At 35.2% G+C, this 12748-nt stretch overlaps 1 protein-coding gene across 1 annotated transcript in view; it reads right to left on the minus strand.

The window, feature by feature from the left end:
* Positions 1-5445: 5445 nt before the first annotated feature.
* Positions 5446-12748, minus strand: part of LOC124360344 (tubulin-folding cofactor B-like) — a 29225-nt gene continuing 21922 nt past the window's right edge. The window contains exon 6 of the mRNA XM_046813895.1: positions 5446-5963. Coding sequence (XP_046669851.1) covers positions 5846-5963 — 118 coding nt within the window. The 3' untranslated portion in view covers positions 5446-5845. The remainder of the gene's footprint in view (positions 5964-12748) is intronic.

Consider the following 12748-nt stretch of genomic DNA (forward strand, 5'->3'; position numbering starts at 1 on the left):
TTCAAATAAAAACATGGCATTTAAATGGACGGATCTATGTGAACAGGCTTTTATAAAAATCAAACAAATTTTGACAAACCCACCATTACTATCACATTGGAAGGACAACAGGGAAGCACACATTTATGTAGATAGCAGTTTGATTGGATGCGGAGCAGCGTTAGTACAGTTAGATGAAGAAAATAATAGAATGTACCCAATTTATTACATGTCAAAAAAATATTCAAATACCCAAATGCGTTACAGCAATGCTGAACGTGAAATGCTAGCGCTAACCTATGCTGTGAACTACTTCAGAGAATTCACGCTTGGTAGACAAACAACAGTTTATACGGACTGTGCCGCATTACAGTTTTATAAAAATTTTAAGCACACTTCCACTAGATTAAACAGATTAGCACTGTCATTAACAGACTACGACATTGTAGTAAAACATAAACGTGGTGCTACAAACGTGTTAGCAGACGCCTTAAGCAGAAATCCTTTAGAACAACCTTTGGATGAAGAATTTACGGACGTGTGTTTAACTGTCAATACTTTAATACAGACAAATCTACCCCTACTACAAGCTCAAGACAGTTATTTGAAACAAATACGCCTTGCGATGACCTCACCTGAGGAGGTAAATAAAAAAATCAGACGGGCTTCAAGACATTACGAAGAAATAGATGGATTGTTATATTTCAAAACTTTCAACGGACGAGAAACTAGAAACTTATTGGCTATACCCCAAAAACAAACACAAGAAATATTAAAAATATTCCATGACAACCCCTACACGGGTGGACACTTATCACATTACAAAACAGCTTCAAAAATAAAATTACGATATCACTGGCCGAATATGTACCGTGATATCCTCCAATATACAAAAACTTGTGAAGAATGTCAACTACGTAGGCCAAAAACGAACAAAAATTACGGTCTACTACAACCTATTGCACCCTCCATAAAACCCTTTGACAGAATAACAATAGACTTTGTAGGTAATATTACACAAAGTAATGGTTACAAATATATCCTAGTTGCAACCGATGCCTGCACTAGAATGGCATTTGCGACCCCTTGTAGAAATGCAGATGCGAACACGGTAGCGCAAAAATTATTAAATCTATTCTGCACATTTGGATTTCCTAGAATTATTAATCATGACAGAGGAACACACTTTATGAATTCTGTAATTTCACAGTTACTAAATGCACTCGGGATTGAACAAAGGCCAGGCGCTGCTTATATGTCACAAGTACAAGGTGCGGTTGAAAAATACAACCACACGCTAATAAAGGCAATATCTCATTACGTTGTGGAAAAACCCCAAACTTGGTCAAAATATGTACAAATAGTTACATTTGCCTACAACACGTCTGTAAACATTTCAACAGGCTACACACCGCACTACCTCATATTTGGTTACGAAGCTAACTTACCGTCTGATTGTATATATTTACAGGTTTATCCCGAAAAAATGGTGTTGGAAAATATAGAAATGTTAGAGCAAATACGCAAAGATATGCCGAAAATCATGAAAAAAGCCCAGGAAGCGCAAAAGAAATACTTTGACCGTGACAAAACTCATTTGGATTTAAACCCCGGCGATGAAGTCTTGGTCCATTTCCCGAAAGACCACACAAAAAAATATAGTAAATTTCAAACACCATTTAGAGGTCCTTTCGTTGTCAAGAAAAAAATTAACGAAGTGACATATGCAGTAGAAATTTACCACAGGGGAAGGTTAACAGAACAACCAATACATGTTGCTAGAATGAAATTATTCTATAAGAGAATATAAAACAAATATGAAGGGACTTGAGCAATAATAAAATATTCAAGAATAATACTACAATATTTCTCATGAACATCACTATGCACTCACTGCCTTGTAGTAAAATTTGAAGAGAGTGAAAAGTATATTCGCAATAATTTCATAATATATGAGGGTAAAAAGCTACTACATAGTCATGCAAGAATCGCTTTAAAAAAATAGGTATTATACTCCAGGAGTTGAGAGACCGGTTAACTTGATTACGGTTTGAATGATTCATTATAACGTTATATAACCTTGAGAGTCACTGAAGTAAGTCTAACAGAAATAAAAATGTATATTAAAATCTCGATGTTGTGTCAGAAAACGATAGAGAATAAAGACATAAAAGTTTTAGAAAATTAAAACGCCTAACTTTGTATTTTAATGTGAGGTTTACTGTAATTTAGTGATTAAGTGATAGGTTACACGTACCAAAGATATTGGTATAGATAATCCCAATACACAGGACACTAACACAGCACACACGACACGACACGAGCAGAGCCTGTAACCCACGGTAACCGTACATAGACTGGCTAGTAAGACTTGACCGTGACTCTGGTATGTCTCCCAGGCAGATAAGTTTTCTGCTAACTCAACTAACTTCCCACGCTATACTACACCGACTGTGTTGTGACTATGACTAGGGGGCATTGCCTCGTACCGGCGGTCTGGGTCGCCAAGGGCCCTGGTGGTTCAGACAGCTTAGTATGCAAGTAATGTTTCCCACGTACTCGTTTACTACAATAACATAGCGTACTCTAACTTGACACAACGTACATATTATACTTACCTGAGGGATACGTGTATACATAGCCTAGTAATAAAGAATATAAAATATGATAAAGTGTACTACATATATCATATTTATTTAAGTTAGTAGATAGCAGTGTTAACATAATATACCCTACAAGGACTCAATTTTCCTGAGATGCATCTCAAAGAAAGAGACATACATGTTCTATATTATATAATCCTAGGATAAACAAATACTTCAATATATGACATGTAAATGACTTATATAACATGTTTAATTATTACATAGCTAATCTAACATTGAAGGAAAGTAACATATATTTAACATAGTATGTATTAGCACAGCAATATTGCTCATTAACAAACTATACAGCCTTGATTAGGCAACATATATTATGATCATAATAATGACTATGGACAATAAGCACAAAGAAGGGATATTACATATTCCTCAGAAACAAAGGTGCGTAGTATCGTTTTGTAATATGATAAAATAACATAATTTCGAACCTTATTTAAGAACACTAGAGATTAAGATGCTTAGTAAAAACATTATTACATAGAGCTAGGGAAATACGACACACCATCGAGAGGTTATTAAAAGATTTCTGTAAATAAAAACCTTAGACATAAATGTGTATTAATTACAAAATATTAAACTGAAATGTATATGTAACCTGTAGATATTAAGTTTTAGAATTATGACACCAGAAAAACCAACCACAACCTGAGAAACCAGTCTACAAGACACCAATCTACAAGACACCAGTCTACAGCACTATTACCGTCCCAACCACCCACGAGACAAATTGAGTCTTCACAGCACTTCCTACTACTACTAACAGCACTTGCCATGCCTCTTTCGACCACCTTTGCCAGCACATTAACCCACAACACAGAAGAACCCAATAAGCCTCTAGTACAAATCTTCAAAGGAGCGTACTTTACTCCAATGCCTCAGACACTACCTTATATCAGTTCCATCCCTATCATATACAAAATTCCTTTCAACATACAACAAAATTTACCCAAAAACGAACCCTCTCTAAAATTCTGCCCTAAAAACCCTCAACAACTCCCAAACCTATTGCAAGATACAGAACAACCTTTCCACATTACAAACCCTCATACATCAACAAATGGTAGCAGAACACCTCCCATTCATCGAAAGACAACAACCAGATAGAAACAGAAGATTGCTCACGTTCGTCGGAGATTTCTTTGAATTGTGTTCTGACATTGCGACAGAACACCAAATACATGACTTGGCAGACAACAAGGAAGATGTCTACACAGCATTCTCAACACAACAACACTACCTACTCTCCGAGCTACCTGCGCATTCACCTGCTTTGTTCACAATCTACAAAGACAACACCACTTCCAGCTAAAGCACGACGACAAAAACATAGTAAACAACATGGAACTCATTTTGTACATTTTATTAGCCTGGACTTCTATAATAACACTACTTCTTTTATAGACCTCTACTTCATCCACATTAACAACATCAAAATAAAATTCCTGAAGCCTACAGTACATGAACGTGACTACCCAATGGATAACCTACATTAGACAATAAGTACGATTCGTAGGTAGAATCGTCATTAAGCCAGGGGAATGTAAGACTTATGTAATTATTAGTAATATAAAATTCATAGAATCAATGTACAGATAGTTGCTGGAAAGGAAGTCTTGTATTACAATTCGATACAAACATCCTCCGGATGTAACTGGATACGCACATCCGCCTAGACGCCGATGGTGAACAAACAGGAAATGCTTGCTTAAGCAGCGGAAATGCTTATTTGTAAAAACCGTGCGACAATGTAAGGGACAGCCATGCTGATATGAAAAATTGTTACTCACCAATTATGATGGAGACATTTGGCAGAGGCGTGGTCAATGAGCTGGCGGGAGAAGAACATCAAAACTGAAGAACAAGGAGGAGAGGTGGAAAGTGGAGGCCGGGAATTCGAAAAGTGAAGTTCGGGAGTGTTTGTGTTCGTGTGCGGAAAAATATCTCTAGGCGTAATAAGTGTGATGTGAAATAAAATGTAAGTAATTTTAAGAACTTAGTATATTTTAGGGTTCATTAATCATTTTCAATTCCATATCTATTTAAATGTTCACAATTTCGAAAATGTAAATTCATGTAAATGTTTAGCTATTTTAAAGAAAGTTTCTCATGTTAGTCCATGAACTCATTATTATTGCAACACTACAAAATTACTAGTAAATGTTATAATGAATTAAATTTAAAATAAATTGTAATGAATAATTTAATATCAAACATGTTTTCAAAGTATTAAGGTATTAAGGTTTGTGCTTAATATGTCGATTGACGCAATCAATTGTTAATTAAAATTTTTAATCAATTTAATGAAATGTTGTCACAAATAATGTGTTGGTTCATTTGAGGGTATTTGTACTGCCAATCTAACCTATTATTAAATCCTTTCACAGCAACCCTTGCTCAAAATATGTCACAACCTTAATCTTAAACTAAACCAAACTACAAAACCTTACAGGTGGAAAAGTAAAGTTTATCATTGCTCTCATGGGGTCATCTGACTTTAATGAACTGTCTATTTTATCAATTTACCATATTGAACAATAACAATGACTTAGATAAAAAAAGTTATAAACATATGAAGTGTTTATAAACACCCACTGTATTTAAGTGGAAAATGCTACTAGCAGAAAATATTTAATGCCACACAGTCCTACTCCAGAATGTTCTAATTTGATTTCATGAAATATAAAACGAGTATTATGTATTATGAACAGGAGTACTTACCTGCAGGAGACTGTATAACAAGGTTTTTCTGTAATTACAATGGAGGAATCAAATCAATCTGTGGATGAATAAAAATAAATACCTATTTAAGAGCAAATTAGTTTAATTATTCAAAATAGCATACATATGCAGATTGATATTTATCACAACCATTAACAGCGCTTTCATAAAATTTTTCAAAATTAACACAACAATGTACATTATAAATTATAAACAAATGGTTAAGTAATGGAAAACAAAAGGTGCATGACAAATTGTTACAACCCCTCTCAAACTTCTTGTAAGAATAAATTAAGATTATTAAAATAGTGAAAGGTTAGTAAAAAAATTAATTAATGATAAAATAAATTAGAAAAAGTTATAAATACTAATAACTATTTCATTTATATTCGCATATATATATAATGCGCATATAAATATAACTATTTCATTTATATGTATCCATTATATCTATCTTGGAATGTAACACAAACAGTGCCAAATCACTATAGTTCCTCATCCAAGTCAATTTCTTCTTCTGGAAAATCTCCAACTTCAACAAACTGAGGTTTCACGAAGCTGCCATATTTAGGAGGACATTCAAAGTAGCGAACTCCATTAACCCTAAAAAATTATAAATCTATTAAGCAACTAAAAAACTTTTTTCAGCAGTACTTGATAAGTAATAACATAAATACTATTGTTTGCAAGGAACCATTAGTTCTTACATTTAGTAAATCTAGTTAACATGTTGACTGCATTATATTGAGAGTAGCTGGTCTCACTCAGTATAGAGTTGCAGTGAAGGTCTTAACTACATGTATTACACCTAAACAGTTATTGTTAATAGTGTAAAATTTTGGCTGCGCTAGATGTCTTGTGGCGCAGAACCATATAGAGAGAAGCCGGTCTCACTCAATATTGAGTTGCAGTGAAGGTCTTAACTACATGTATTACACCTAAACAGTTATTGTTAATAGTGTAAAATTTTGGCTGCGCTAGATGTCTTGTGGCGCAGAACCATATAGAGAGAAGCCGGTCTCACTCAATATTGAGTTGCAGTGAAGGTCTTAACTACATGTATTACACCTAAACAGTTATTGTTAATAGTGTAAAATTTTGGCTGCGCTAGATGTCTTGTGGCGCAGAACCATATAGAGAGAAGCCGGTCTCACTCAATATTGAGTTGCAGTGAAGGTCTTAACTACATGTATTACACCTAAACAGTTATTGTTAATAGTGTAAAATTTTGGCTGCGCTAGATGTCTTGTGGCGCAGAACCATATAGAGAGAAGCCGGTCTCACTCAATATTGAGTTGCAGTGAAGATCTTAACTACATGTATTACACCTAAACAGTTATTGTTAATAGTGTAAAATTTTGGCTGCGCTAGATGTCTTGTGGCGCAGAACCATATAGAGAGAAGCCGGTCTCACTCAATATTGAGTTGCAGTGAAGATCTTAACTACATGTATTACACCTAAACAGTTATTGTTAATAGTTTAAAATTTTGGCTGCGCTAGTTGTCTTGTGGCGCAGAACCATATAGAGAGAAGCCGGTCTCACTCAGAATATGGAGCCGCTGTGAAGATACTAGTAGTAATATTACAAATATATATAATAACTAAAGAGTTACTGTAAGAGGGCTGTTCAAAAAGTATCTGGCTTTTGTTAATAAAAAGTGCATTTATTGAACTAGAGCTACAAACTTCTAATCCCCTTCAAATTCTAGAAGGCATCTTTTAGAAAGCTGTTAAGCTTGGCCATCGTATTCTGTTTAATTTCTTCTCTTTCTTGAAATTGAGTTCTTTGCAGATGCATTTTCAGCTTAGAAAATAGCCAGAAGTTGCAGGGACCCATATTGAGGGAATACAGAGCTTGGCAAACCAGAGGTGTGTTGTTTTTAGTGAGAAAACTCTGAATTAGATGTGCACAGTGGGCAAGTGCATTGTCGTGATAGACCTGCCAAAGATTTGGTCGTTTACACCACACAGCAACACTTAGGCGACAAAGAATCTCAAGATAATATTCTTTTGTGATAGTTTTGTGTGGTGGACTCATGATGCACTACTCTATTGGAGTCAAAGAAGACTGTCAACATGACCTTGACTTAGCTGCGATCTTGCTGTGCTTTTATAGGTTATGGAGATATCGTGTGTTTCCACTGAAATGATTGCATCTTGGTTTCCGGATTGTACCCATAATCCAGGATTACTCACTAGTGATCACTGTGTTCAGGAACTCATGATTATTTTTTGCACTGTCCAGCGTGTTTTATGCAATTTGAAGACGAAGTTGTTTTTGCTCCATTGTCAGCAACTTTGGAACAAATTCTGAGAACACTCTTCTCATTTTCAAATCCTTGGTTAAAATCGAATGTACTGATTCCAATTTCTTCTGCTAGTCTCGGACCATAAAACGAAGGTTCTAAATTGACTAAATATTGCACTTGTTCAATAAAATTCTCATTCTGGCTTGTAAACGGCCTGCCTGAATTCACTCTCCACTAACATTTGGCCCTTTTTTATATTGATTGTATCACATTGATTGTTCTTTAGTATATGACACAACAGCTGCCAATACATGGTTGAAAAGTGGCGCATGTGCCATTCTTCAAGAATGGAAGAGTGGAATCCATGTAGACAACATGTACATGAAATTATGCTCTCCTCCATTTTTATTACAGCTTTTGGGGTTAGTGAGGGCCCTGAAGTTGAAATATTTAAGAGTTTCAAGAAATACTGGACTCAGATTGACAAGGAAAAATTTTCCTTCAGTAGTAGGCTAATGATTTGTTTAAAGCCAATGACCAAACAAAAAATCTCAGAATAGATATGATGGACCATTATGGTAGTATTTCAGAGGACCCAAATCAATCATAGCAGCCTCGAGATGACTACTTAGAGCTTCTACAGTTGTGTAATCTTTTTCCTAGTGATACAAGTTTAGAATCGAAAGTAAAGCTCCGATCCCCAGGTGGTTTGCACAACGCATGTTGGATGGTTAAGGTTATTTACTGTCTCAAAATATATTTATTTAAGGATCAGTTTACCCTTAAATTCCCGCATCAGTATCAATACCAAAATTGCGATGGTTAAAAAAAAAACCTACAGCGTCCACCAAAGCCTAAGGCCCTTAATAGACTATAGGGTAAATCTTTTAACTACGAGAGTCCTCTCAAAACATACGTTACACAGCGGACAACAGAATTGTTCCGACATTCTACTTAAAAATTTTAAGGAAAAAGAGTCTTCTTTCTTTTCCAAGGACCTTGTGTTCCTAACTTGATGATATTCAAGAGAAACCATTTGAACATTAAAGTTGTGAACAACTGTGGTGAAAGAGGGATTGCTCTGATTCAAACATTTAATACTTCTATAACAAAAAATAAGAACACTTTCAATACCTTCTTCAGTTAGTACAACTACACAGAAAACAGTTTTCAATGACAGAGAAGGCAACGCTGATGGCTGATAATGTTAATAAGCTGTATTAAACTCGAACTTATTAGAAAATTTACATGTATAGAGATATATTTATTATTTTAATTAATAAAGTTGTTTTTGTACTGAAGTATTGATGTTTTACTAAAAATTCACTTTTGTTCTTTAAAGTGTAAAATCATAGGGATCCGTAAATACTGACCTATTCACCTAAATCTTTTTTCTATATTATATTATACCAATTGGAACAAGGGCAAGAATGTGGAGAGTACGTTCTCTAACATTTTAGTTTTTGGACCACCTTAGTGAGGACAGAAGGTCCGATACTTTTTGAACAGCCCTTGTATAGTAGGGAGTGGCATTACCACGGCATGAGCTTTAAAATCAAATTGGGACTACAGAAACTACATCATACAATCACTTGAGCTTTCTTAAATGCCTTTCTGATTGCTTTCTAGATTATACATTCACCCAATTTAAGTGTGGAAATTGGAAAAATTAAAAGCAACAAGTATTTTAAGTACTCATTGTGGCAATAGACCCCATGAAGCATATAAAATTTCTATAAATGCCTTATTGTCATTTTCCAAGAAGATCTTTAATGGGCCACTTTGTTTCTCATGATCAGAAACCTTCAATTTTCATTGATGTGTGGCTATAAATATTAAAATATTTAATTCCTAAAGATTCAGATATCCTAACTGCTATAGTACCTGGAACAAATAAGAAAGTTTTTATGACAATGAGTCAATTTATTAATGAACTGTTTTTAACATGAGTTTAATTTAATAATGGTAAATAATTTTAATTTGATTATGTGACAGAATTTTAAAGTACGAGTATTTTTACAATATACAGTAGAGTCTCGATGAGCCAACCTAAACCGGCCGCGGCAAGGTTGGATAAGCGAAAAGGTGAGATAACCAAAAAGGTCGGATAACATAGAAAATAATAAAAATGACTTGAAATTGTGTAAAGGTTCCCAATACACGATCCGACCAATCCCCAGACACGTCTGTCGAGGAGTCTGATTCCAGTTCTGTCGTTCTCACATGGACCCAACAGAACGACAGACCCAGAATCGGACGCCTCGAAAGACGTGTCCGCAGATTGGTGGGATTGTGTATGAGGGTGTTAATTTTATTTGCACTTAAGTTGAAGCAATAAAACACGCTTTACAGTAGGTACATAGTAAGTGAACTACGAAAATATTCGTCTTCTCAGAAGTAAAACCATCATTAGACGATGTTTCCTCCAGCTGCTCTGCATACTTTAACACCATTTCTAAAGCTTTGTGTCCTTTGTTATGTGAAACTTTCTGTGCATTTTCCTCTAACACCACATACTCTTCATCATCTTCTTTTCCTTTTCCGTTTGCCACGTTCACTATTTCTTCATCTGTCACTTCATATGGTTCGTCTTGGACAATCTACTCACTCACGTCCTCTTCTGTTGCTTTTATATTACCCGGTACTTGTTGTAACAATGGAAGTCTAGTGTTGTCTGGTTCGGTCTCCTTCTCTACATTTTCACCACACGGAGATTCTTCATTTTCTTGGAGCAAAACTTTCCTAGATTTAGCAATGGTGTTAGCTCCTACACTCTCCCATGATTGGGCAAAGTAGTAAGCCATGTCTTCCAAATTAAGATGATACAATTTGTTCACCGTTTCTTCTCCCTGGCCCATAACATCAATTAAATAAGAAAGCAGGTTTCTTCAATAATTCCTCTTCATTGCCTCTAAGGTTCCCTGATCCATAGGCTGACATAAGGAATTCACATTTGGAGGCAAAAATATAACTTTATTTCCTTATTTTTAAGTTCGTCCTTGTCAGGATATCACGTAGCATTATGAAACAGCAATATTGCTTTCCGTGGTAAATTTATGGATTTCAAAAACTGTTCAGTGTGAGGGAAAAAATTTTTATAAAAACCATTCTTTAAAAATTTCTGAGCTCATCCAAGCATTTTTTTAATGTGATATTTCACTGGTAAAGCATTTTAGGAAACATTATTAAACGCTCTTGGATATTTTCACTTCCCTATCATAGCCAGTTTCATTCTCATATTTGCCATTGCCTTATTGCATGCAAATATAGTAACTCTTTGCTATGTTTGCAACCTGGCACTGCAGCTTTGGCCTTTGATGCTAGTGTTTCGGCTTGTATCTTTTCTTCCATCTATTGATCCAACCTACACTACCTGCGAAATCAGTTACCTTTATTAAGGTTCACCTTCATTAAGTTACTTTCGAAACTTTAAGCCTTTTTGTTGTAAGATTGGTTCTGTTATTGGTATACCTTTATCTCTATGTTGAGTAAACCATAAGTACAAAGCTTCACTTACTTTTTCGTACTCACATTCTTTCATAGTCTTCCTATTTTCCAAAGTAGCTGCCATGACACTGAGAACACCAACACCATTTTTCAACGTCATTGCGATTCTTCTTCCAATCTCCTACTGTTGTTTTTACAACGTTATAATCTTGTACCACTTTTAACCCTTCAACGGTTTGTGACTAAGCTGTACTGACCTGGTAGCACCATTGAGATCGTGTCACGACGTATAGCGTACGTTTCATGATATTGATAAGCTAGTTATTGAAATACTGGTTGTTATTTCATCTGATATGCTTGATACATACAGGATGTTTGAAAAGTATGGGTACGGCTTAATATTTAAAAAACCACAGGAGATAACATCTATAAACTTTGCACAGTGTCATATGGCTATGTAAACTATTTTTCCTTGCTATTACCATGACATGCCAATCATGGGGGGACGGCCCACAGAGGAAAACATGGAAATCTTAAATTGAAGCATGGGTCGAGTGATACCTCATTTGAAAGAGCTCACTTAGTAGAGTTGAATGCCGCAAACCGCATCTCAAAAGGTTTATCCAATCAGAAATGGCGGGTTGTTTTAGGTACACATTGTGAAGTACATTATGCGCTGCCATTTCTGACTGTATCGTCGTATTCTGATGCGGTTCGCGGCGTTTCTCTCTACTAACCAATGTGTTTTCACTGACTTTTTTTAATTAGCAAATTATGTCATAAATTTATAACACAATAAATACCGATGTTTTTTAGTTTTATTTATTGTGTTATAAATTTATGACATAATTTGCTAATTAAAAAAAGTCAGTGAAAACACATTGGTTAGTAGAGAGAAACGCCGCGAACCGCATCAGAATACGACGATACAGTCAGAAATGGCAGCGCATAATGTACTTCACAATGTGTACCTAAAACAACCCGCCATTTCTGATTGGATAAACCTTTTGAGATGCGGTTTGCGGCATTCAACTCTACTAAGTGAGCTCTTTCAAATGAGGTATCACTCGACCCATGCTTCAATTTAAGATTTCCATGTTTTCCTCTGTGGGCCGTCCCCCCATGGTTGGCATGTCATGGTAATAGCAAGGAAAAATAGTTTACATAGTCATATGACACTGTGCAAAGTTTATAGATGTTATCTCCTATGGTTTTTTAAATATTAAGCCGTACCCATACTTTTCAAACACCCTGTATACTAATTTAAAGATGAAAAATCTATTTATCGTTTGGATCAATAGTAGTATCGATAGTTGTTCCAAAGTCGTTTGATATTTCTTCGCAACAGATTTGTAAAAATCAATATTTAGTCAGCTGTTTTCAGACAACTGCGCAGTAAAGAAGCAGCTACTTTGTTGTTGCGAACTGGTTGTTTTTATTGTGCATTCTTCGAAATTAATTGTTCATCTCGTCCCATTTTCATTTTGTGATGTAACAAAATAGTGTATAAGCATTTGAAGTTTTAGTGAAATCAAAACAGGTTTTTTTAGTTTTTAGCATAGGTTAGGGATATTGTGATACGTTTTATACTAGGTCTAGGCCTAAAATCAGTGGATGAGTCTCTTACTCTGGAAGGGTAGGTTAAGTTTTAGACAATATATTCCTCTCAAAGCAGCTCGTTTCAGAATAAA

This window comes from Homalodisca vitripennis, chromosome 4, assembly GCF_021130785.1.
Source record: "Homalodisca vitripennis isolate AUS2020 chromosome 4, UT_GWSS_2.1, whole genome shotgun sequence".
Taxonomy (NCBI): Eukaryota; Metazoa; Arthropoda; class Insecta; order Hemiptera; family Cicadellidae; genus Homalodisca; species Homalodisca vitripennis.